A 27,831-nucleotide genomic window follows, 5' to 3' on the forward strand; every position below is an offset into this window, starting at 1 on the left:
TTACTCCCATGCCGCAATCATGGCCATTCTACGAACATTCACTATGGTGAGAAAAAGGAGAGAAAGAGGAGAAAACACCATTAAATAAATATGCAACTCGTAAAAATTATGCAATATTAGCATTAAGTAACAGAATGCCGTGATAGGCTTTGACGAGCTTTCAGAGAATGTGTTTAATGAGTAAGTACAAACTTGTAAACTGCTCAGATCTTCTTCACTATCAAAAAAATCGACAGACATACATAACGGTACAACGTCTCTTACTGCAGAAGCCCAACTTTGACCGATAATACGTACGACTGAAATGACACAATAAAACACGAATCTTTACATGGTCAAGGAGAAAGTAGCTCATAGTCCATATAAAACGAGTACGTCGCACGAAATACAAAGTACCCGAGTAAATCGATAGTTAAAGCCAGTCAAAGATAACAGAAACCCACCTCTAGTGCCAATGAACAAAAGCATTAAACGAGGTAGTCTTTAGACGAGGGTTATTGTCACGTTTAGTCAGCTGATGCGATAAGTCTACGTGCTTGCACTGCGGACGCGCCGAACTCCAGATACCGATGCCAAGCGATGTGTCCTCACGCTTCACCGGGATTAATTCGTTTATCTCACGATTATCCTTATTAATTCCCAGAGAGGTGGGCGAGTTGCCGCAGCCCCATCGGTTTAGCCCATATCCAAGCACACAGCTCAGGATAAGCGATCAGAGAGGGATTCTCGATCTAGTAGTCTCATGAAAGTGGTGAAAACCAATAAATCCTCTATAAATTGAAGGAAACTCAACCTGTTTTAATCGACAAAGTTTGTTTTGTTAACTTGGAAAAAGTAATCAGAATTTTAAGTTATTATGCCTGTTTCCCCCTTCAACCTGCCTTTGATATTAGCGTTTGAGTGTTCATATTCTACCGTGGCTAAGGAGAACTCTTCCACTTAATAATACAAACTACTGGCGAATGGACTAAAAGCTAAAAACGTTTTCGATTCTTAACAGTCGTCCTCATTAACTGTACATATGGCCCTAAAGAACAACTGCTCAGCCTACGCTACTCTGTTCTTTTGAGCTGATGTTAGCTACACTGTTTCTATAGTGAGGCGTCGTTACAATTGTAGCTAGCAAACCCTGGTTGCTGACTATGAAGGAAATCAATGTTTCCACTGTAGTACTAAGACAACTCTTAAAACCTTCAGGGCGTGAACCGTTTAATGCGGTCTAAAGCCAGGGAGTCTAACAATCAAAAGTCTCGAAACAATGACGAAAGTGTAAGAAAGTACTTGACACAACGAGAGAATAACAGTCTACGGCATAAAGAAGCACGAACCATGTCATGAGACGAATTTTAGTCAACACAACCATCCTTCGGGAATTCATGTTACTTAACTGTACTTACAACTTCTTAAACCAGTCACTGGGCACTATTTTGACAGATTGTTTTGTGCTGAAGAGTTGCCCTTGAAAGCAAACGAAATGTTACCTCAAACACGGGCCTCTTCTTTTACCCCTCCTTTCCTCCCCGAATTTCTCTCCGACTTCAGCAGCTCAAACTAATGAAATCGCCGCCTGTCGCCACTTGGAAGTGAACCCTGATGTCCGAGTCTTTTGATGAAAATCAAAACTGTGTTCTGTTGTGTGCACTCTTCCGAGAGGAATAGGAATTATGCCATGTCTTCGTGTCAGCCACGTGAACGATCACAGAGTACAAGAAAAAAAGGAAGAAATTCAGGAGAAAGCAAAGACGAGCATGAGTTACGAACCCCCGCGTCCATATCCAAAGAGCGCCATGATGAACTGCCTTGGTATTGTGGGATACTCGTTGGGATATATCGCTCAAGCGAGCTTGTCGGGAGGGTGAGTTCTTAAAGCGGTGGTGTAGCCTACTTCCGAACCAAACTTCCTTTTGGTTTGACACTCGTTTAGAGCTGAATAAACGACCGAAATTATACAGCAAAATTGGATGAAAATAATGCTTAAACAATTATCTCTAGGTATAAAACCACTCACTTAGCCTAAGAAGTGCGCAGTACGCTGTACCCTCTAGTGGACCAGACATGGGTTTCTGAAAATTATTTGTTTAAAATTCACGCTTAAATCGAAAATTTTGCTGACTCCCCAAATCATCTTTATCAAACATTTATATTTGAAAGTCAAACAGACTGAGTAGTCAGAAGTAAGAAATACAGATGTTTATATGCAGTTGGCACGCAGGCGCTATAAGTCAAATCCTATACGTAGACGACACCACGAAGTGTACAGCTCAAAATCTATTATAAGAAAACGATAGTACAGAAGAAGGCAGTTTTCATACTGAAGTAGTACTCATGTTTTATTCCTGCAGTATGGCAGCATACTGTATTTCAAACAATGGGAAATTACTGCTCAGATTAATAAACTCGGTTTAGGTCTTAACTGTCGTATGTTGTTGTTACAGGCGTATACATATCACAGCTGTAGATGTGTGTGTGTGCGTGCGTGCGTGTGTGCGTGTGTGTGTGTGCGTGCGTGTTGCGATCTCTCTGTATACAGTTGACCTGTCTATGTTGCCTTGGTCTTTGAACTCATTTTGTCCATGTTGTACTACATAATGCGATAATCTGTGTGCCCACGATAGTCGAAAAATGGTCAAATGCCAAAAAGGTAAAGTTCTCGTGGATGGAATTTGTGCTTGTTTGAGTAAAGATACTAGTATGCAATGATGGACATAAGAGAACATAGTCCCATTATCCTATCAGGACTCCTCACCTGCTTCCACATGGTCGTTCAAAGGTCAGATTGTTAGGATTTTCAAGACACACATGCACCACTCAGGCAGACATGCAGTTTAGCACGCCAGGGTGAAGTTTATTACATCGCTCCTGGATAAACATGCCCCGGAGGACCTTAATTATGACTCAATACATTCCAGTACACACACACACCCACACACACCCACACACAGTGATAAGAAGCCAAGCATCTTCCCCTAAGCTTTCATCCATGAATTTTCCTCTGTTCTCATCAAACAAAAGGGAGCTTTCGTCCTCTGTACCAATGCCTCAGGCTGTCCTTTAGAGAATTTCAGGTCTAAGACATGTTTCAGTGATTCATGGCAATGATCTGCTGAATGGAGTGAAATATATAACATGGACTGGGTGTGTGGGGGTTTCTGCCCTTTGACTTACGTGAATCTCAAACCATTGGATCTGAAGGCATCTTTCTTCACAGCTACCAAAAACAAGAGAGGTGCATAACTGTCACAGGCTTAGACATTAGCCAGGTAAACAGATCAGCTTCACCATGGTTTTTCAGTGTCCTTCTCTCATGAAACCTTATGAGACAGAAAATAGATATTTCTTGGTCAGATATAAATGCACTTGAATACAGGCATGGAAGACAGTAGAGAATAGATAAATAAATAAAGCAGGGCAAATAAACCAGGGTACACTAATTCACTAATAAGCTTTGAATTAGGAGTCCATTTCATTAAGAATTTTTGCTTGATGAAAACATGGGATACGCCTTTGCGTATTAGACATTGGTAAATAGCTTGTGCGTTTGGATATTGAATCATACGTGAGTGATTGTTGCCTGATGTGACAGTTGTTGCTGAGAATAGAAAAACTCTATTTCATGTGTGTGTGTACACATATGAGAACATGCTGTTTACAGAGCTCATTTCTATATATCAGTAGGATTACCAGCCAGTTCCGTCTACACTATCCAACATGGAGCAATGAAGGGAACACAGCAGTACTGGGGGAGAGAGAAAACAATAAAAATGGAGTGATTTACGTTGATCTCACTTTGTTTAGAGGAACACTGCTTTCTGGGGAAGAAGGATGAGGGATGGGGGAGGGAGGGATGGGAGGTGGGGGGGAGAGGGGTAGAGAGGGAGAGAGAGAGAGAGAGAGAGAGAGAGAGAGAGAAAGAAAGAGAGAAAGAGAACTCACTGGAGAATAGAGAGTAATAAAGGAGTGTGATTTATGATCACTTGCCCCTTTGCTGTCAGGACTGATCCCATTGGACCTGGCAGCAGCCTTCAGGTCATATTTCACTGTTGTCAGGAGACTCTTACCCCACCCCTTGGGGGGGAGGGCCCGGGAATCACAAACTATGGTTCTGGCTTCCTGGATCATACCCAGAAGTCAGACCCCTTGGATATAAAACTGACTGAATCCAAGCTTTCATGCCAGAGCATGGATTATTAACACAAATGATCTGAATGGGGAGATGGAGAGATATTAATAATAATATGATACAATGATACATAGGCTCTTGCATTCCTTGGATATTGGTAATTCTCTCTCTCTCCAGATTGCACATCTGCATGTTAACATTGCAAAAAATGAATCCAACACGTGCAAATATCCTGTAACAGCTGTGAATAAATTTGTAGATGAATCCTTGTGTATAAACAGACATGCCTGACACATTCATCAAAAGGAAGCAAGATTTTGTGCTGTTCAGACCAGGAATTTGGCAACCAAATACCAAATATCTCTGTGACTCTTTTTCACAGACATATAGTCAAACATATGATTGAGGTGACAGCTGTGTTACTGCCCATAAAGAGAGAGAGAGAGAGAGGGAGAGAGAAAGAGAAAGAGAGAAAGAAAGACAGAGAAAGAGAGAGAGATGACAAATGCTTTATTCTCCCACTTCCTTACAAGTAGGAATGAAATCTGACAAGCACAATAAGCATCACTACCATACTGAACACATCATATCTAGTCAATTCCATGGGTATGATGGAGCACTTAAAAGTTGAATGTTTTGTGCAGGCAGCAAAATTGAAGAAACAGAAAACATTGCACAAAAGGAACAAAATACATTAACAAACTGTTAAGCAACGAAGAAAGATAAATCAAAGAAGGAATGCGAGGAGATATTTTTTCCTCTCACGCCACTGAAAAAGAAAATCATAGCAAACCGTTTTGGATAAACGTAATTTATACCTTGGCAAAGCTTACAAAAGAAAAAAAACTAGAATGGATTTATGAATGAAGTATTGTGAAATACAAACATAAACAGCTAACCGGTCTGAAAACATTTGTTAGTCCTGGATTTTGTTGTCTTAGAAGAATGTAAAGTCATTTTTAGTTTGAAAGCTATTCAGGTTTCTATCCAGCGGAAAGCAAATGTAGCCTTCTGTGGAGTTTTTGGCTTCATAACTCAGTGTCACTGACAAGTGTTTTCAGAATTTCAAAACATCAGTTTATCAAGGGGAAGCTGTTTATTAATACCCAGAACAAAAATACTCAGTGTGTTCCAAGCTGTTCTTGGAAATAAAGTAATGTGTATCATATATCATAATTAAAGCATAAATGAAAACTTGAATGTCTTCTGTTTGAGGGAAAACGTTTTTTTTTTTGTTTTTTTTTGTTTTTTTAACTAGAGCAGTAAGGAAGCTTATTTTCAGACCCATGTTCTCCTGTAAAATCAGTTAAGTGTGCCAGAACGTCAGCATCCTTACTTTTTTTCTGAAAACAGCAAACAGCAACAACATAATGCATATTGTAATGTAGGCAAACACATACATGTGCAGTGATCAGTTACCTCAGTTGGATCTGAAATATGGTTGCGTTCTGAACGCACGTAACTGGAATAAAGATGAGTTACTTCAGCTGGATCTGAAGTAGGGTTGCGTTATGAAGGCACATAACTGGATTAAAGATGAATGAACAGCTTCACTAATCGCCCTGCAGGTGTGGAAGGAATTTGAACTCTGCCTACACCAGATTAAAATCCCATAGGATTTCAGAGACCACGTATAAAAGGAGTTTCGCATTTCGAATGCTCAAATGAAATACTCCTGCAGTCAAAAGTAACTTAGGGCAAAATGTGATCAAATTATGCACGTGGACAGTGTTGAAGGTGAATACATTTTTTTGTGGTGTGCACCATTAATGTGCATGTGGAAAAGAGGTGGGAATTGAGTCCGTGTGAGAGAAGGCGTTTTATTCATTGTCTCACAAATTTGCCACATGGGAAATTCAGACTAGGAAACCAATTAACTCTGCTCCCGGGGAGCAGAAAAACGAGACTATGACACCAGTGGAAAAACTGGGATAAATGTTTTCCTCTGGTAGTCCATCCTTCCCTGACATCTCACTGCTGTACCATAAAACTAAACTCACCCAAAGACATTAGGGTCTGTGCAGTTTACTGGAGAAAGACTGACAGAGTGAAGCCCAGACTGCCACATCTTTACTGACTCTGATTTTACACACTGACACGGTGACAATGATATAGTATTAATAGTAACTGTAAATAGTAAAATACTGCAGTTCTCATAGATGAAGTAATAACGGAAGAATTTAATATATTCATTTTCAGAAGCATTATCTTTCATTTAGCATACAGTAACTAAGGCAACATGAAATCAGTGAGCTATATTTGGCCAGTGTATGAATTTGTGAATAAGCATGTGCATTGAAGGCTGAGACTTCTTGTTCAAGGCAGTGTCTAATAAATGATATATTAAGCTGTGTTGTCACATATAGAAGATCAGTACATGCAAACAGTCAACAATACTTCGAACCTATGAGCCCTACACTGGTCAGCGTTACCAGTTAACAGAGTGGTGTGGGCGGAAGGTTCAAAGTGGTGAGTTACAGTTGATTGATGTTTATTGACTGAAATAGGATATAATCTCAATAGCTCGTGGTTCATATCAAGAAGTTCCGAACAATATTAAGGCTTAACCTAAAACGTTGTATACTAGCGTTCAGTTAATATCGCTTTTGAAAAATCTTCTGGTAATGTTGCCACAATGATGAATAAACATGCAGATCCTGAGGATGTAGACACACTCAAGAGCATGTGAGATTACAAGCGTTGACTGGTGAGAGAGAGTTAGCGTAACATTTCTGGGTCATGTGCGCACGCACACGCACACGCACACGCACACACACACACACACATACACACACACACACACACACACAAAATAAGGAGAGAATGTCACAGATTTTATATTAAATATATTACATTACAAATGTCCAAATAAATAACTGAATAAGACAATAACATTTCTCCACTTCATTTGTGATTCACCTCCATTACTGTCTGATTTGTTCTCTCCATTGTTGACTGAAGCATCAGGAGAGTATAATTAACCGCAGCCATGGTGATAACACAAAACACAATTTCATCTCAGCCAATGAAACAGGAAATGAAGAGGAAAATGAAACGACAAACAAATCGGTGTGAAAACAGAGACATTAAACAAACAATCTGCTGAGATTGTGTAATTTGTAGAATTTGTCAGACCTAATGTGTTGAATGGTGAAAATAGCAAATGATATTGTGGGAACATGTGGGAACACATTTTGTTAAATTTGTTCTTAAATGTACTCTTGATTAAGATAAACAGCAAAGTGCGTACAAAACCCAACGGGGGATTCATGAAACATACCAACAAACCCAACTCTGTCAGTCGCCTGGCCAAGAACATCTAATGATAAATACCACCTGTTCATATACTGAACACATTCTTCTGAATTAGACTATGTAAACACCCGAACAGGCACAAGCAACACACAATAAGATGACATGCCACCAAATGGATCCAAGGGGAAAAGGCAACTATGGACTTGGACCAAAAGAAATAGAATATTTACAATTTCTAAGTTCGAGTATGGCTGTCCGAGGGAATTGCTAGAAAAATGTCAAATGTGAAGTGGTATATATATATATATGTGAACACACACACACACATGCACACATATATATATATATATATATATATATATATATATATATGTATATGTAACATTACGTCTTATCATGTTAAAGAACCTGAGACACTTTTACATATAACATAAGCTGACCATAACTAAGCCATAAGTGTGCCCTTGCTTCGGTTAATAGTGAAATGTTGAATAGGCCTGTGTGGCCAGTTAATCTAATAATATTACTCTTTTGATTCCACACATCACTGGGCGGGGCCTATCTCTGTCACACCTCTATGGCGTTTGCTCTACATTCTAGACGACCAAATAAGATATAGTCATACAACTGAGTATGTCATTTTTCAAATGATGCAGGATTTTTACTCTAACATGTGTACAAAGCGTGCAATAAGCACAGCAATTGCAGACAGGCCTACATATTGTCTTTAGTACTGTCAGATTTAGTTCTTACCAAAGAACAAATGTTGGTTAAGAAAATACAGTTGAATTCGAGTTGTTTCAAATTGCCACTTTACTCCCCACAGTGCCAATGTGCGTGACATACTGCAGACATTTTGTTCCACCTCTCATATTTTTGATGAAGTTGTATGAATAATAAACAACTTCATTTTAAAAAAAAAATGAGAGGATCTTTAATTAAAACTGTTCCTGTGAATGTAATGTGATAAAACACAAAATTTACTCAAACTGAAAACTCCAGCTATTTTGAGCAAATTGCTGTTCTATACTGTCTCAGTGCTGTTCCCGTTTTTACAGGGTTCCTCAGAGAGCTGAAAGCCTTACAGCTTAGAGAAAAAAACACATCTTCCCAAAACAGGTGTGCGGCTGATGATCAAGCATGTCCCGAGGCTCAGAGATGACTTTCTCACTCACTGTTATTTGTGGGCGTCTGAGAATGTTAGGGCATGTTATTTAGACGTCAGCCGCTCTGAATTTGGGAGCGCAGATTTAGTTCCTATATAAAATGGTGGTGACAGCTGTACACCTGTTGCTGACAGACAACTAACAGATCCAATGAGGAAATGGCTCCGGTGTGAAAATCCAACCCACTTCAGGTACCCAAAATAGAGAAGGACAGCTGATTTCAGATCAGCCATCCAAGAGGTTGAAAGCAATATTTAATCTGAGTATACAGAACATGTATGATCAAATCCACAAGACAAACACAGACATCCAGCTTTTCAATCATTTCTTAATCAAAATGTACTCCTCTTTATTTATCATTATAAAGATACATTATGCATCCAATAAAAGAACAACAGTGCCTGGAAATTATTTTTGAACCATACTTTTACATTTATTTTCTTACATCCTTTTTTACAACCCAATACAACACTGACAATCAGACATTACACAGCAAAGCTGCTACCATGGCATCGTCAAATTTCATCATATTATTGCATCATGCCTCTTGAGCAACTGCATAAAGCATTCACAGATCATTCCTTAATGAACTGTGACAGTCAAACCACTCATTACAAAAATCGCCTCGCAACAATCTGCATGAAATATAAACTCTCATGCATGTAATACATATGCTCTATGCTTTATACATACATAATGGGTTAACTTGACATGAGCAAACCGTCCCTGTTCACGCTGCTCTCGCTCAGTCTTCTGCTCTGGAGGTGAACCCTGGCAAATCTGCAAAGCTTTACTTTTAACTTTAAACAGTAGAAAATGTGAAAAGAGGTGCAGCTTACAGGTTTTTTTTTTGAACAAGCTCTGTAAAAGTTTATCCATGAAAAAGTATTAAAAAAAAAAGAGGTTTTGCGTGGCTTCTATAGAGTTGAACTTGGTATACTGGTATTAGACTGGTTTGCTGCCTACAGCCAAGTGAGGCCTGTCTCGTGTTGAGTGAGCACCTGACACTGGGAGTGAGTTGACCTCTGACCTGACCCAACCAGAGCCTTAAAAGGTTGTTGCCATGGCTTCAGCTGTTAGTAAATTCTATAGTGAGACTAACTCTCATCAACAGCATTTGACAATTAAAGACAGAACCTCCTTTTCCAGATTAGACTTTGGTTAAATATTACTCCTGAAAACACTTTCACGAGCACATATTTTTACCAGGTAGTGCTTGAGTCACTCAACGCGTACCAAGGAAGAACAGAAACAGTCATCTGTGAACAAAAAACTCTCCATGCAAGAGTACCTAAGGCCCTTCTTACTCCCCCAACAAAGCCCCCACCCCAGACCTGCGTACAAACATGTGTTACACGTAGTGCATCATGGGAAGACGTCAGTCTGCCAGCAGATTGTCAGAAGCTGCCAGCGGCATGGATGAATAACCCTTATTCATCATTATCTGAGAGAGAGAGAGAGAGAGAGAGAGAGCGAGAAATCAGAAAAGGAAAGAAAAACAGAAGAGAGCACAAGAGAGAGAACTGTGTCAAGAAGCAGCCTTTTAACTTCATTAAGTCAGATGTAATCTAAAGAGAAGTTGCAAAGTGGACTGGGTTAGATTAAGAATGGGGTGCCACCTGGCCGTGAGCCAATGACAGACTATCCTCAACTAAATGAAGACCTGCAATATGATCAGTTGCAGTAATACAACAGCAAAGCTCTGCACAACTTATACTAGTCTAAATTAGCAGAACTATTAATATTAACCCAAATACCAATAAATTCAAAGGACACATTTTTACTAACTCAGAAGACAAAAGTACAGACTGTTTACTTCTGCAACTGATCAACAGAGTATTACACATCACCCAAAGAACCACAGAAACACAGTTAAGTTTTATGACCTGATTTCACTAGTTGACACAAGAACGTGTGTATAATGGGGTGTGTGTGTTTATATGCATTCATTTGGTTATTATATACCTTCCTGGTAAGCTCCATCTGCCATCACAAGGTGAAGGATGTTGGGATAGAGGTGCTGGTGCTCAGTACCCAGAATGCTTCGCACCATCCCAGAGCCCATGTCAATGTTCTCATCCTCATCTTCATGAATAGCCTATTATAGATGACAAACACTACTATTTATAAGCCTAACGGGCAATTACTCAATACTTCGGGCTCAGATGGTCCAAAATTCAACAGAACAAAGATTCTATAGACGGATTTAAAACTCTACTTTAAGTTGATTGAGGAAGAAAACACAATGACAGAGGAAGTAGTTTGTGCTCCGTAATGGTCAGTTATAAAGGGATCACTACAAGAGGGTGAAATGTCTGATGAAAACTGACTTCAGATCAGTTGATATGGAGCTAAACTGGCAGATGTGCTTCAGGGATCTAAAACGTCATGACTCAGACCTTGATCTTATTATAGGCCTCAATGAACTTCTCAAAGCCCATGGCCTGCTCCAGCTGGAAGCGTAACTCTTCCAAACGGCTGAAAATGCTGTCCTGCTGCTCCTCATCGTCCTCCTCCTCATCCTCACCATCATCTTTTCACACAAACGCACATACACAATATATACATAGAACTACATCCAAATACATAAATATGTGCATACAAGAGTCAAGACAAAAAATGTATTACATAGTTGTGTGTTGTGATGAATTGTATTACCAGAATGCCATTCCTCATTGAGGTGGCTCTCATAGCTTCGCTGGTCTTCATCCTCTTCCTCCTCCATTCCATTGGTGAGAGGTCCGCCTGCCTCGTCCTCGGGGCTACCGTCATCATCATCATCATCATCATCCTCACCAGCTATGTCATTCAAGCCCTCAGCTTCCCCGTCTTCGTCCTCTGGGCTGGCCCCACAGGCGGGTCTGTGTTTTTTAATATCGTCCAGTCCGTTCAGATCCCTCGAGTGTTCATCACCAGGGCTGCCATTAGAGTCACCATCATCTTCTTCACTACGCTGCTCCTGCAGGAGTCTCTCCATGGATGCCCTGAGCTCCCGCAGGTCTTCATCCTCATACACACTGAAGGACAGAGGGATGAGCAGGGAGAGAGAGAGGCACATACGGCAGTTCAACTCTACACAGATAAACAGATTTGTGTGTGTTTTCCTATTTGTGTGTGTGTGTGTGTGTGTCTGTATGTGTGTGTGGGTGTATGGATGTATGTGTGTATATGTGTGTGTTTCCTATTTGTGTATGTACGTGTGTGTGTGTGTGTGTTTGTGTGTGTAAAAGCATCTCTTACTCCTCTGCCTCAGACTGCTCATCTCCTTTGCCATCCTCCTCCAGGTCCTCTATGTTCATGTGGTTGTCCGGGGCAACAGCGCTGCTGGCCTCTGTACTGCTGAACAATTTGCTTAGATCCGGCAAAGAGCAGGTGCGCAGCATCTGTTACCAGAGCACCAGAACACAGCCGAAACGTAAATCAGATAACTAAACCAAATCATCCTACCAGTTAGAAAAAAAAACATTGAATCACCTAACTGAACCACATCATCCTACCAATTAGAAAAAAAACATAAATCAGCTGACTGAACCAAATCATCCTACCAGTTAGAAAAAAAAACATAAATCAGCTGACTGAACCAAATCATTCTACCAGTTAGAAAAAAAAAAACATTAAATCAGATAACTAAACCAAATCATTCTACCAGTAAGAAAAAAAAAACAGACAGCTTTCTAAGATAAGTAGTCTTGGTAGGTCTGCATGTTTGATGGCTGAGAAGATTTGCTCTGCTATCTAGGGATGGATGAATGCCTTCAGTGTGTGTGTGCATGCGTGTGTGTGTGAGTGTGTGTGAGAATGGGCTGACCTCTGATATGGCAACACTTAAGGGATGTGGAAGAATCATATAAATAATGCTACAGTCGAGTCCACAATCCTGCACAGCAAAGCCTCTGAGCAAATCAACTCTGTCCACCTTTTTCACTCTCTCTCCCACACGGACTCATAAACACACACACACACACACACGTGGGTCATTTAGGCCCTGGGGCTGTCAGTCAGATATAAATTTCAATTTCAGTTCCCAAAATATTTTTCGGTGCAAACAAGTTTGAATGTTTACTGTTAAATGTGTTAGAGACATGTGAAAGAGAACTACAGACAGCACAACTCCATAGGCACCATGTCCACAATCAGCAAAGCCTGAAGCTGCATGGCAGAATGCAATTTCATTTACATAAAGAACATTATTTCTGCGTTCAGACGCTTCCATGGCATTTGGAATTTCATTTATTTCTCTGCTCTTAGTGACACTAAGATGAAGGACAAAATAAAAGTAATTTGTAGACTTCATGAAGCGAGTCATTTTCATATGGTAACACAAATAGTAACGTGACAGTCATTTCCACGAGATGTTGCCCCAAGTAACTTATCAAAGTAACGTCTATGTATCGACGTTGTCAGGGAGACGACGTTAGAAAGAGTTATGCTGAAATTTACACTGACGTCGCCACTACACATTCACAAACCTCTCTCTCCTTGCTTCAGTGAGCTCTCTCTCTCTTTCTCTAGAAGTTTCCTTTCACTTTCTTCTCATCATGCTGTGCTGACAAGTTCCCCCCCTCTCTCTTTCTCCCTCAGGTAAATATTCGAGCAAAACTCCCATTTGATGAATGCAACTGATTTGCTCATCAGAAAAAAACAAAACAAAACAAACAAAACAACCCCTCCCAAAACTTGAAAACTTGAATCTATAAATACACCAGGACCGCTCATTAATTTAATATTTATGTTAAGTCGTGCTTAATTCACTCATATGAAAGCATCTGTCACTATGCTGCTCTCCACATCGCTAACCGTGCTAGAGCATGCATTTCTAGATTAGCTGTCAGGTAACAGCCTCTGTAATTTATAAGTCAGTCATTCAACCAATCAGCATATTAACTGAGCCTCCAGCACGCCACCCGTTATTACCAATGCCAAAATCTTTCGTCAGTTGTCAGGATGTCAGGATCCCTTCCATATTATTCAAACTTTGATCTTCATGGATAATGAAAGGAAGAAAGTAAATGCACACTGTTTTTGCAAGACATTACTGAGATATAAACTATTCACAGCAATATTCGTTTTTGTTCATTCACACCCTAACGAACGATAGAAAAATCTAAGATTACACCAGACAGTCTTCTCTGTGCCTGTGTAACTCGCTGGCTTTTCTCCTGATTGAATTTACCTTAGGGTTGTTGGCATCAAATAGGCCAGTGGAGAGGCCAATGAGGAGCGTGTTCTGCTGTTTGGATCGGAGCGGTGAGATGGAGCGGGAGCGAGAAGCCACAGAAGATGAGGAGTCCTCCACAGAGGACTGGGCAGAGAGGAGCGACAGAGCCACCGTGCGGCGGTGAGCAGGACTGCAGATTTTAACAAACAGAGGTTCCTCATCCTGACCTGCGGCCAACCGGACAGAGAAATAGAGATCAGCGCATTTGTCTCTGACTAAAGACAGGAGACCGCGTGGCTGCATAAAGGTAATCGTTAGTAAGTCTGTCTAAGCACTGTATTTTTCCCTTTCTTACCTGAGGGTACAGCCTGTTTCTCCTCCCTCTGGGTCTCTTCTCTACTTTCTGATGGTGCTGTACTGCCCTCTGCAGGCCTAAAAGGGAAATAACACAATCACCGTTTCACAGTACTTTAGCCTAAAACGCTAAGTTTATAACAATACAGAGTTACAACGACCTCAGACTGGTCCATATTCCGAAACAAATAACTTAATTAGTCTTGTTCAGCACTACACACAGACTCTGCAGGTTATGTTAATGTCCCTGGAGGCTGTAATTAACCCTGCCATCAGTAATGCAACTGGAGGAGTGCAAACCTAGTTTGTTCAAAATTTACATCCTAATGCTGCCATCACTACAAACGATTAGGAAATGCGCTATGTATCTGAGTTGAAGTGAATAGGGTGCCGTTGTTCAGTGGCCTTCACACATAGTCTTACCCCAGCGGGGGGGCCTCCTGTCCCCACGCCTCCACCACTCCACCCGAGGGTTTTAACATCGGCTGGGGCTTTTCCTCAAGTACTTCAGCCTCCAGGTCCTCTGTTACTGGAGAGAGGAAGGAGAGAGAGAGAGAGAGAGAAGGTAAAAAGAGAGACAGTCAGCAAGAGAGAAAGAGAAAAGGCAAGGGGTTTAATAAAAGTACAGAAATGAAAAAAAAAACAAAAAAGAAACAAGCAAGACAAGATGACAGGAGAGTGGAAATTAAAGACAAGCAGTTCATTACACATACAAGAGTGCTGACAAGCGACGTATGAGGGGCTCTAGGGCATTTATGATTGTTAGCATATTCATAACAGATTGTGTTTTATAAGGTTTGCATAAATGTTGTATTGTGTAGCACACACTGACCATCAATCTGACTCTCCGTGGGCACATGCGTCTTAAGGGTTTCTTCTGCCGAATCTAGTCTGATTTCTTGACTTTTGACCTCTGAATCAATTGACCTCTCCTCTTGACCTTTAGCGCCTTCATTTTGCACGACATCAGGCAGACGTGGCTGTGAATTTGTGACTAATTTGACTCCATCCGCATCATCTGAAGGCCCCACTGAAGATTTAAGGCCATCTGAAAATCCAGTCAGACACATGACTGCTGAGGTATTCACATCTTATCAGTCTGTTTGTAAACACTGAGCTCATTTTCAATAATGAAAGCAATAACGTTGTTGACACAAAAGCTGAGATGAATTTCAAACAAAGATTACTAATGAGTGTATGAATAATGAATAATGGAAATGATGACAAAATAACCATCGCTGCCACTTTGTTGAATGTTACTTCACTACTGGATGTCTCACCAGTGATAGTGTTGTCGCAAATGCTGGTGTTACCCAGGTGCTGGGTGAGTGGCTGGAGCTCTGCCTCCTCCAGAACTTTAAGCACCTCTGAGTCTGGACTCCGCCCCCATGTTCTCCTCAGACCCTGCCCCTGTCCCTGCCACGCCTCCATACGAATAACCTCCCCCGCAGTCTGCTCTACATCATACAAGACACAAAAAAAATAATCCCACGGAAACATATGCACCTGTTTATATTTACACACAAGGACATGTAAGAAATACCTACAGTGACATTCTAGAAACTCAGCTCTTTCATTTAATATAAAAATAGAGCAGAAGTTGTTTTTTTTTCCCCCACTCACCTCCAGTCAGTCAAAACCCTTAATTCTGTTTTTGTATCAATTTCCTCTACGATCTTCTTCAGTAATGTGTTAGTTTTTCCAAAATGACTGTTGGTGTGCAGCATAATCCAAGTCTTCCATAGCCAAATGACAGCGCAATGAGTTTAGAAAATGCCATTGTAACCGTTATTTCTAACCATAAACAATGTATTATGCAATAATGCATTTCTTCATGCTAGACAGGTTCACGTTTAGTGACACACCCCTGCCTTCTTCATTCACTTCTGAGTCTTCACAAAAGGCAGTCAAACGGTCAGTGAGGCTACCATGGCTTAGACTATGCTGTACCAAACATTTGGTCATATTTAATGAACATTTGCATACATTGTAAGTCGATTGTAAGTCGCTTTGGTAAAAGGGGTCTGCCAAATAACTAAATTGTAAATTGTAATTGTAAATCTTATGGTTCCATTTGTGGACATAATCATTCAGTCATTTTGAAGAGGCTTATAAGTTTAAGCAGCAGATTACTCTTTCCAGAAGACATGAATGCTGGAACCAAAATACGGCTTTTCAACAGACATGGGGTGTGAGTAAAAAAACAAACAAACAAAAAAACAAACAAAAAAAATCTTCAACCTCATTTTGAGGCAGCGTATTCCTTTAAAATAGGGAGGTTTCATATGTGGGGAAAAGTACACACTTGTTCCTGATAACTGATTTGATCTTTGATATGTGGCCATAACAAAACCAATCTGAGCATTTCAAAAGGTCCATCAAAATAACATGGAACAACATAAAAAGTCTGTCCAAATGTACCTGGTGTAGTGAAGCCTGTATCCTCCAGAGTCTGCTGAGCTACAGAGAGCACAGGAGGGGCTACAGCTTGCCATTTTCTCCTGTCTCCACCAGAGGGCAGCCTCTCTTCTGGAGACACAGCTAGGGTTCCTTAGAAGGAGCATCAAGACATGAACACATAAAATAAAGATGCTGTAGTCCCACAAGCACCAACTAAATCCTTTGAAGATTTGTGTTTTCATATGTTGCAGTCACACCTGTCTCTCCAAGGGTTTGTTCTTTAACAGAAAGAAGAGGCGGAGCTCCAGCTTCCCATTTCCGCCTATCACCAGCTGGGGGTGGGGCTTCTTCATCCGTGACCGGCTTATTGGGATCAGGGACGGGCTGTAGCTCATTAGACAGGGGTTCCTCTTTCTTCTTCTCCTCCTCAGCAGCCAGAGGTATCAGGTTCTGATTCAGCCTGCGTAAAATATCTTTCTTCTCACTCTGGAAACACAAAGAACGCCACAGTATTAACAGCAATATTTTACCCACATTCTGCCATACATCATCCACATCCTCACCGCCACCAGTGTAAAACACGTATAGAACATCTGAGACAGCTAACACGTTAACCATCACAGATTAAATCAAACGTGAAAATCAGTTAAACTAACCTGAGTAACTGATGTTTCTGTTTTTGGAGATTCTTCTTTCATGGGAGAACTCTGTCCGGATGCCACCTATTGGTGGCAAAGACATACTGCATTATGAAAAAGGCCATGGAAAAAGGAACCTGACTAACTGAACCAAACTTTCAGTCTTTTTTGTGTTTATCCACATGTGAACAATGTCATCTACTGTGTAATATTACAAAATGTGAAAAACGGATAAAGAGTGTTGTCTGAGCTTAGGGCTGTGTTAGTTTTCAACATTACTGCTGAAGCCTCTAAATTATTGACTCCCATGGCAAGGCAGAAGAATAATCCTTGGGGAAAAAAGCAATAAGACAGTCTCCATGAATGTCTGAGGACTGACCGCTCCTACATCCTTTAGTGCAGCTGTCATGGAGATGGCAGGAGTGGTGGGTCTGGACGAGGGCGTGGCCTTAACTGCTGTTTCCTGAGGGGCAGAGTCAGCCTGAGGTGGAGAGCCAGAGAAAGGCGGTGCTGCTCCACCTCCTGCTCCAGCAGAAACCTTCACTCCTCGAGCAACAAGCTAGAAAAGAATGGAACAAAAGAAAAAAAAAATACTTGCCAATATGAGCTGTAACACTTTTGTCTGTCAACGATCAAACATTTCCTACTCTTTGATGTTAACGGTGTATGGTTGATGAGAAGGCAGAGCAGATGGAAAAGGGGAGAGGAAGAGAATAGAAAAGTGAAGGTCTAACTTACATGCTCCTCCCAAGCTTTCTTTTCCCTTTCATAGGCTTCTCTCCTCTTCTTCTCCAGCTGTTCTTTTAGTACAGCAGCACGAGCTTTTGACTGGGCCTGGCCAAAACACACACACACACACACACACACACACACACACACACACACAACTTCCTTATTAATATCAACTGTTCATTTAGTCAACCCAATCAAGTAAAAGAATTCAGAGCCTCTCACTTTCAAGGCTTCAATCTTCTTCCTCCTAAGCTCCGCCTCCTCACAGGACTCCTGACTGTCTGAACCATCACTGTCATACTGACAGAAACAGGCAGAAGATATGTCAAAACACTGAACAAATAAACAAAACTGAACTGATAATGAAACTGACACGCAAAAGAAGTGTACCCCAACCCCCCCCCTCCCCCTCCCCCCCTAAACAACTCATCTGTGTACAATGAGATTAAAGGGATGTGTTACTCCTTTGTCTACCACTGACTGGGGACAATTTTTCGTTTTTTAATCTAGATCTAAGCGTTTCTGGGAGCTTTGTATACCTTCTCTCCTCTGAGACGAGCTTTGATCTGTTGACGCTCATTAAAGTTCTGCAGCCTAATTTGCTTCAGTCTTGCCAAGTACTCCTAAGGCAGACATTATATTGTTTATTAGCATGCAAGCACACATACTATATATTAAAAAAAACCCTCACAGATAAACAGTGACATATATACAAATAATATTAGATGATCGTGTACATTTGACAAATATGATGGGCAGAGGGGTGGGAGGATGGGGGTATTAAAATAGCAAATCCAAAAGCAGACCTGGTATCGCTGAGTTACTCCAGAACAGATTAAAACACATGAAAAGCATTCCAATGCATCTGAACAGTGAATGGTCAGCAACATAAAACACACGAGCAGACTTCAGCTGGGATCAGAGAGAGCATTCGTGATCTGTTCCTTTATCCCAAGGTCTCAAAACAAGATGAAATAAATAAAAAAAAAACCCACAACAACACCACATGGGCAAAACTGGCAAAAAAAAGAGAAATGGAGAGAAAATATCAGCACGTGAGAAATGTTGGACGGTGAATAAAGTAAACCCGGGGAGTGAGTCACAGTTTGCATGACACTCACAGAAACAAATAAGTAGTCACACTGCACACACGTTCACACAGACAAAAAAACGTTTTAATTTTCTGCACCTCATATACTTCGCCTCTGCATTTTTCTTTAAACTTACTGAACATCTCTTTTCACTGTTTCACAACAGTTTACGTTAACTTTACAGAAAGAGGCATTTTAAGATCACACACAGTCAACATTCCACAAACACACAGGCTTCTCCGTAGTGAATCGCACGGGTGAGCAGTTATGGGATGTTGTCTGAAGTGTAGTGCCATGCAGATCATAAAAAAGGAGGGATGTCTGATAAATGGAGGAACAGACGGGGTGAGGAGTGAGACGTCCATGGATCCCTACCTCCTCCTCTTTGTTGACTTTGGGTCTTCTGCTTCTGGACAAATTTGAACGGCTTCCAAAGATGGCAGCCAGGTTCTGCCTCGCCCCCTATTTACCGTCCAATCCGATCGAAATTAAAAAAAAAAAAAAAAAAAAATCCACCACACTAAAGGATTCATTCACGAAACCCAACAATTCACAAGAATGCTCCCAGCACGGCAGGATTTCAGTGGGGTAAACGCGACACGCCGGGTGGTGGCCACTCAGACAATCACCAAAACCCATCAGAATGACTAATGTTTCAAAAAGACAATACATGACTCCCCAGATTCCCAACCCAGTGCCCACAAAACCCTGAACACTGCCATGTACTAAAAACCTGAAGAGATCAATTTTGGTCTTGGGACGCAAGGTTTGTTCAAAGCTGTTCAGTGTTTAGGGAGATAAAAGTGAAAGTAAAAAACAAACAAACAAAAAAAACGTACCAGCTGTCCCTCTGCTCGGACCTTGTTCAACATGGCTTCTTTCTTTCTCTGAAGAAACTCCTCAACTTGCTTCGCCCGTTCTGCTGCTATCTGTGCCCGCTGCCTGGAGACATAAGATCAGCAGACCGTAGGTCATCCGTTTTAGAACGGAGTTTGTGGTCATCTTTTATGTAGGGATTTAATGACCATCGCCCATGCTTCTGAAACCAGTCAGTGGCTAACCTGTTGGCAGTGGCATTTTTGGTGACTTGCTCGATCCTCCGTAGCTCTCTTTTCGCAGTATCCTGGTCTGTGGGACAGGGCTGGCCGTTGGGCAGCTCGGGTTCCACAGCAGATCTGTGACAGGAGAAAAAAAAAAAAAAGACTCCATCCATCCTATATACCTAAATACAAACACTTAAAAAAAAAAAACAATCCTGTATGGAGATAAAAGAAAAAGAAACACTCGCAAAACCACCGGTCCACCAGTCACACGGCTGGACAATCATCTACCACAGACTTGCTCTTCAGCTCACCTTCCAGGGATCTCCCCTCCTGGCACAGCCCCGTCTCTCAGACCCTCTTTGGCCGGAACTTTGGAGAGTTGGTCAAGTTCTGCATGGAAGTGATCATACTGAGCTTTGCTGGGGGCAAGACCAGGGGTGGGACCTGGAGGAGGAGGAGGTACATGGGCAGGGCCAGGCAGAGGTGTGGGTCCTGGTGGAGGTCCAGCAGGTGCTGCTACCATGCCTCCACCACCATAAAACTGAAGAATCAAGAAAGAGAGACAGATTACTAAAAAAGCTGTAGTGCTCAAATAGTTTCCTGGCCTCCGGACACGTTTTAAAAGGAGGCCAAGGGACTCCATTGTGATCAGTAATACCTCCACCTGTAAAACTGAGCAGATCAGTCAAACTGCATATGAGCTTAAATACGGGTAAGGGCAATGAGAAGTGGGAGTAATACCTTCCTCTCTGGACTGCTGCCTCCACTGGAACTCAAAACATGTCTCCATCCCTGTTCTCGAGCACGGTTGATCCTGTTCAGCTGGATTGAAAAATTAAATTTGAGCCTTCTGCAATCCAGTTAAACTCATTTTATTATACTGGAGGGTCAATAGAGAGGGGTTATCAGGAGAACCCTAGGGCTAAACTTCTGTGCGTGATTAAGCGTAAAATGGCTACAATCAAACCTAAAGTTATGGCCAGAAACCTAAACACCAACACGCTCCCTCAACATAACATAACATGAAAAAGAAATGTCGGATCCACCTTTTCTCTCTCAAATCTCTTAATCTGTGCAGCCTTCAACAAGAACATCTGAAAAACAACAACAAAAAAAACATTAAAAAGGACATTTATATATATATATATATATATTACATTACATTCATATATATATATATATACACACACACACATCAGTAGGACATGCACACTGACTGCCAAAATGACTGTCTTGGCTGTTGTGCCTGTGTTAATGAGGAGGAAGCTACAAAGACATTGATGCAGCTATCCTACAGACCAAACAGACTACAAAGCCAGAGAGAGTGAAGTTAATGGAGGAAGCCTGGGGTTGTCTAAGCAGCAGCCAAACTATGATTCACCATAATTAAATCTGAGGACTGTAGCTGTATTAAAGAAGGAAAGTTCCAGTGCTACTGTTATGAGAGTCTCAAATCGGTGAGCTCACCTGCTCTCTCTGTTTCTTCTCTTTTTCCATCTGTTCCAGTCTTTTCTTTCTCATCCCCTCCTAAAAACCAGAGGAGAGGAGACCAAACTGTCATTACAACCAATATCCTTAAAGCGTGAAGAAGATCAGGCCTGACCACGTCTTCTCATATCTTCTAACAGCACTAAAATGCAGGACGTACAATTGGAAACAACGTTTCAGTACATGACTAAAGTTTGTAAAGTATCTCTAACCCCTTTACATTTTTTCAGTATTATTCAACAGGAAACTAAACAATTGTCAGCCAAAGGCAACTAACTTCTGTCCAAAAAGGTTGTGCATCCAAGAGGACCCTTAAAAGAACTAGGCTGTGGAGGCAAGAAAAGAAAATGGGAGGAAAAGAAAGGTCCTACAGGCCTCTGGTGAAAGATGGGAAAACTCTGAACAACAGGCACCAAAAAGGGAGGAACAAGAGGATATGTTTCTGTCCTATAGGAGAAGAGGGTATATGAGCAGGAGGAGTCAGAAGCAGGGCTCTGCTCTGATTGGACAGACAGGCTTTCCACAGGGAGAGGTTATTGAAAAGGACTGCTTCTGATTGGAGGGGACTGGGATGTTGCAGGGAAAAGAAGGGAGAGAGAGGTGTGCTGAGGTGAATGAGTTAACAAGAGGAGTCAGAGGAGGTCAGGGTGTTAATATAGGGGACTGAAGGTAGGGGGCACTCTCTGTTGTACCTCATACTTTCTCCTCTCCTCCTCCACTCGACTCACTCTCCTCTGAGCAGCTGCTGGGAGGGGAGCCTGGACAACATATGACAGTTGGGTACATTGGTCACCCACACACACACACACACACACACACACGCTCACACAATTTACATACACACCCATAACTGAACAGACCCAAATAGACTTAAAACCTGCACAGCTGTACATCAGAAAAGGAGGTACCACTCTACTCTCAATTACCATTATAACAAAAGCATCAACTGGTGTTCAGTGTCACTCACCTGCTTATGTTTGGCCACTGGTTTCCTCTCAACAGGTTTCTTGGCTGGATCAACAACCTTCCTGGGCCCATCAGAGGTCCTTCTGACAGTCAAAGGCACTCCATATTTGGCAGCTGGTTTAGTGATCTTGTGGGCAGGTGCAATGGGGGCAGGAGAAGGGGCGGGCCGCTTTGCTGAAAGGGGAGTGGTAAGAGGAGGTGATCTAAGAGTCAAGTTTTGACAGAAGGCTTATGTTGAAGAGGTTTGGAGTGTTTGACAATGAACACAGGAAAACATTCCATGAAGCTCCAAAGCAGTGTATGTGAGGGTATGTGCTGCAGTGTGTGTCTATGTGTTAGTTTACCTGGTGTTCCCTGTGCTTCAGCCATTTTTGGCTGCTTAAGATGGAGAGAATGGCTGAATTCCTGAGCAATGAGCTGAAAAAGAGTAGATGCCTCTGAACCTGCGGACTCTTACACAGTGTTGTACATCATATCTGTGTGTGCATGTGTGTGTGTGCCAGAAAATGACTCCTTAGCAATGTATGAACTTGCATTCTTTTCATTTCTGAGTGAACAAATACATATATATATATATATACATACATATACATATACATATACATATACATATATATATATACACACACACACACACACACACACATATATATATATATATATATATATACACACATACATATATATATATAGATATAGATATATATATATAGATAGATATAGATAGAGAGAGAGAGAGAGAGAGAGATTTGGAATGTGTGTGTGTGTGTGTCGTATCTAACCTGTGGGGTGAGAAATTTGTGAATCCTGCGGGAGAGGAAAGGTTTGTCCAGAATGGCAGAGACAGAGGGTCTCTCACGGGGACTACGCTTAAACAGCTGACCTAGAAGGGAGCGCAGGTCCTGGGAGTAGTGCACTGATACCGGGGGGTACGACCCACGGATGATCTTCAGAACCAGATTCTTCATGTTCCCTGCCTCAAACTGAGAAAAATAACAACACAGGCACATGGACCCAGCAACACGGACAGGGACACAGGCACACGGACACAGGCACACGACTCAAATGAACAAAGGAAAATACATTTGCTGGGAAAGACAAATGCATATGCAGCATATAACTCCCCAAATCCACAGTCACTATAGTCATATCATAATAAAAAAAAAGCAAACTCAGGTACACAAATAAAACCTGTGTAAGACATAGATTCAACATACAAATCTACCTCTCCATAAAAAACAATAATAGTAATAAAATAAAAAGAAGTTACCATTACAGAACATTTGAAAAAGAAACCAGCAGCAAAAGCTGGATCCACCACTCATTTTAAATTCTGCTTTTTTAGCTTTAAAGCTCTTTCAGTTCAGACACTGTGAGCCTAGGCCATAAATAATTAACATCCCAGGATGTGAGTAAAGAGAATTAGACGTGTAACATCCACAGACAGTGAATGAACTGAGACAACAGAGAATTCTCCTCTGGTAAAGAAGAAAAAGAAAAAGAAACAGAGAGAGAGAAAGAGAGAGAGAGAGACTAATACAGTAGAAAAAAGGTGGGAAAAAAATATATGTTTCACTCTTAAAAGGGAGATATCAGCAAAATTGAAGTCAAACTGGGTACATGCACATACACACACACACACACAATCATACACACACAAGGAGAATAATATGAGGGTTACTTACTGCATGCTTAAGCGTGCACATTTCATATAGGACACATCCCAAGGCCCAAATATCACTACAGGGAGGAAGAGGGGAGACATGAGAGAGAGAGAAGGAGAGGGAGGGAAAGGGAGAGGGAGGGAGAGGGAAAAAGAGGGAGAGAGAGAGAGAGAAGGAGAGAGATGAATTTATTGGGATGAGGAACAAACACACTAAGTAAGGTGCAAGCAGGTCTCCTTTTAAACCGTGATGGGACGACACAGGCTCAGCGAGGTGGGGATCCATGCCAGGAATTACGGGGCTGCTGGTTTGACTCCTAGGGAGGCCAACTGGGGATATTGACTATGCACTGGCCCTGTCCTGCCCCTGGCTGGTGGTATTGCTGTGTGTTTGAGAAAGAAACTTAAGCCTGAGTGCCTACAGTATGGGACCACTGTCTCTCCGACCCTTCACCTCTAGCACTGGTGTCCTTGAAAAACAGCATGGGTGCTTAATGACCTCTCTGTGATTTCAAAAAGTTTTAGTTTCAACAAACTGACACAAGTTATAAAATAAAACAAAATAAAAAAAAACCTTTCCCTCTGCAGGTAGATTTCCACAGTCGATCTAATAACAGTGAGGTAGCTCATGCAAATCAGTTTCTTAAATTGAGGGATTAATTCATTAAAGATTTCAATGGCAGTCAGTGGGGACTGAGAAGCACCAGTAACAACATCATGTTTCATAGATTACCAAAGACCTCTCAAGGGAAATCAATATGTAGTTCCTGCTCTGGACACAGCAGACAGAGTGTCTGAGACACGATATCATTACCTCATCTTACCTCATCTATTCCCTTCACTGCTCAAATGACTCAGCATAACGCTAACAGCCTGTGTGTGTGTGTGTGTGTGTGTGTGTTCCCCATCCATCCCTCCTGTCGAGCGCAATGGAAACATTCAAAAGTGACAAAACAAAAACCCACCCACCCACACACACACATAAACAAATTTCTGTAAACTGAGCAAAATTACAATCAGCTCAACTGCAAGCAGCACAATCTTCTGAGAAACACAGAAACACAAAGCTTATCATTTTCTTGTACAGTGTTAGTCAGGAGCGGGTGATAATGTCTCTATAGGGAAAGTAAGACTGTGAAATCTTTTTCATTCAGTGCAGTCCCTACCTGCAGAGTCTTCAAGACTCATCCTGGATTATGTGTCTGTCCAGCCTTTTCAATACAATACAGATATAAATACACAACACAATTTGTTTCTTCGCATAGAAAAAGAATCCACAGAGTTCTTCCGATGGAAGAGAAGATGAAAATTGTACCTTTTGTTGTTGTATGGTTTATTTTCACAAATCTCTGGTGATAAGTAATAGGGTGTGCCAATACACGTCCTGGCCAGCTCCACAGTGCTGCAAAGACAACGAAATGTCGACTCATCTGAAACTGAACTGTCGGTCAAATTTTCCCAACGGAATTGTTCATTTTTAAGGGTTTGAACGGAATTAACTTCATATCGAATAGCTTCAAAGGAAGCTATTAATTTAACTGTGATGCCAAAATATGATGCCACTGACCAAGGACCTGATAAACTAAGAGTCCTCAGAGTCTGAAAATGTAACACAATGTTCTAAGCAAAAACACTCTGCATGGTTTACTGTTAAAACGATGACTGACAGATCATTGCATTTTCATATATATCTACAATAATATTCAAAGAAATGTAGTGTCTGGGGAAAAAAAATAGCCTTTAAAGCACAGTGTGACGATAACGTACCTGTTAAGAACCCTGGCAATTCCAAAGTCTCCTAACTGTATGGTTCCATCTTTGGTCAGAAATATATTCTACAAAATTATGCATATCACAAAAATCATTGTTATATTCACTTTTCATCCTCATGACAATGTGATACCACATATTAAGGCACAGCAGTCTGGTTTACACTAGTTTAACTGAGCAGTTTCTTTACATTGTGTCTGCAAAATCTTGTAGGCGCTTTCACGGTTTTACAAATGCATGTGTCAGAAAAGATGACTATGTAAACAAGCATTAGATCACTCACAGTAGAAAAACCTCAATGTGCATGTAAAACCCTTACCTGTGATTTTATATCTCTGTGTAGGATCTTACGATCATGTACGTGTTTTAGGGCCAGGCAGATCTGCACAAACCAGTCCAGAATCTAAACAAGAGAGAAAGTAAGAAATCAATACAACTGTTTTGCGGAATCTAGGATTACTGAGCTTGACTATCTTCCATGATCTTACTTTCAGTAGCTCAAAATAAGCACTGAATTATTAAGTAGATTCATGTAGATTACTGTTCAGTGTGATTTGCAAATGTCTGGTTGCATTTCTTAGTGACTTTGCTGATTACCGCTGTTGTGTAGACCAATAATTGCTTATGTGTTGAGCATAATTCTGATGGCTTTGTTCTGCTGAATTTCAAACCAGAACCTAAAAGTTTTACAACCTTTGTAATTTGCTTGAGTCTTTACCTGCTCCTCATGGAAAAGCACTCCTTTCTGATTGTTAATCTTCTTAAACAGGTCCCCTCCCTCACAGTAGTCCATTACTATGTACAGACAACCATTCTCTACAAGAAAAGATAGAAAAAAAGAAAGCGAGAAAGAGAGGAAAGGCAAGAGGTTTACAAACCATCCCAACAGCTCTGTTTCATTTCAAATTAACCATCTTTTGGCATTTGAAGATTCCATCATCTGTAAAAATTAGCACAACGCACTATCAGTACAACTGGCAAACACTGTGTTTCTAAATATGCCCTCTCCACATGTCTCTAATGTAAATGGGCAATTTCCAGCCTTAATGAGAAAGGACAGGGAAAAATTAGTTTATGCTCATCTATCATATAATTGGATTTAAGGGCCTGCAGCTTCTTCAGGGTAACTTACAGTTCCCTCAAATGCCAATTTCAAATGTTATTTCAGGGAAGATTTTCTCCTCTCCATCTAAGGCTGAAGATACAAATGTGAAGACTGTTTTTTTGCCTCTACCCTCCAATAAAATTAGTCTTGGTCAACCTTGGATTGCTGTTTTGATGTTGCTATATTCTATGGAAACTGCAGGCTGACTAGCCAAAACAAAGTCCAGTTTTGAAAGGCTGGATAAGGATTCCAAATGAAAGGTGAAAGAGTGAAAAACAGGAAGTGACACCTTCAAAGGATTCCTTGTACTGGACGATGTTAGGATGGCTCATGTTAGCGAGGACTGCCACCTCTTTACGGGATTCCTGTCGCTCTTTACTGGACATCTGTCAACAAACACATTAACATGCGCTTATGGCCAAGTAATTCTTACCGCTTATGCGTCAGGTCAAGACCAGGACAGAGCATGAGATGGATGTGACATCATTGGCAAAATTACAGTTAGTGGCATGTATATCTGACCAAAAGTCACATGACCGTTGAGAAGCTCTCTCATTGGCTTACCCGGGAGATGCCAATCTCCTTGATGACATATTGTCGACCATCTTCTCTGGACTTCACCAGTATGGCCTTCCCGAAGGATCCCTCCCCAATCTTCTTCAGCTTCTCATATTTCTCCATGTTTTTGCCGCGGCCAATTCCGCATGCTGAGCCTATAAGAATTTAAACCATAAAATAAGCAAGATACAAAAACAACAACAAAAACTACAACAAAACAGTTTATGCCATTAGCTGTTTGTTTCAACCACAGATGAGCAAAAAAAATTGTTCAGACCAGACAGTGAACATGACAGCATGATACAGCTCTACATCAGTCATATG

The 27,831-nt window shown here is 41.2% G+C and overlaps 1 protein-coding gene across 1 annotated transcript; it reads right to left on the reverse strand.

Moving 5' to 3' along the window:
- nek1 (NIMA-related kinase 1) lies at positions 1 to 27,630 on the reverse strand. Its single transcript, XM_030772132.1, has 34 exons — positions 27,514 to 27,630; positions 27,239 to 27,335; positions 26,563 to 26,660; positions 26,164 to 26,247; positions 25,842 to 25,909; positions 25,390 to 25,476; positions 24,097 to 24,151; positions 23,194 to 23,394; positions 22,756 to 22,828; positions 22,413 to 22,585; positions 22,138 to 22,203; positions 21,425 to 21,484; positions 21,004 to 21,051; positions 20,699 to 20,779; positions 20,269 to 20,498; positions 19,976 to 20,089; positions 19,754 to 19,856; positions 18,363 to 18,446; positions 18,046 to 18,123; positions 17,830 to 17,925; positions 17,471 to 17,650; positions 17,110 to 17,175; positions 16,711 to 16,939; positions 16,475 to 16,603; positions 15,334 to 15,510; positions 14,886 to 15,101; positions 14,477 to 14,582; positions 14,055 to 14,131; positions 13,715 to 13,926; positions 11,782 to 11,924; positions 11,200 to 11,558; positions 10,941 to 11,074; positions 10,507 to 10,639; positions 1 to 41 (listed from the first exon to the last, which is right to left on the reverse strand). Exons 1-34 carry the CDS (start codon positions 27,628 to 27,630, stop codon positions 1 to 3), a joined length of 4,215 nt encoding a protein of 1,404 aa, XP_030627992.1.
- Between the last annotated feature and the right edge of the window lie 201 nt (positions 27,631 to 27,831).

The sequence above is a fragment of the Chanos chanos genome, chromosome 4 (assembly GCF_902362185.1).
Source record: "Chanos chanos chromosome 4, fChaCha1.1, whole genome shotgun sequence".
NCBI classification, from domain to species: domain Eukaryota; kingdom Metazoa; phylum Chordata; class Actinopteri; order Gonorynchiformes; family Chanidae; genus Chanos; species Chanos chanos.

Coding starts and splice junctions, on each gene's coding strand:
- nek1 (XM_030772132.1), bottom strand. CDS start 27,630: ATGGAGAAATATGAGAAGCTGAAGAAGATTGGGGAGGGATCCTTCGGG. Junction 14,132..14,476: donor CAGGAGGCCCCCCCGCTGGG/GTAAGACTATGT, acceptor TTTCCCTTTTAG/GCCTGCAGAGGGCAGTACAG. Junction 11,925..13,714: donor TTGATGCCAACAACCCTAAG/GTAAATTCAATC, acceptor CTCTGGTAACAG/ATGCTGCGCACCTGCTCTTT.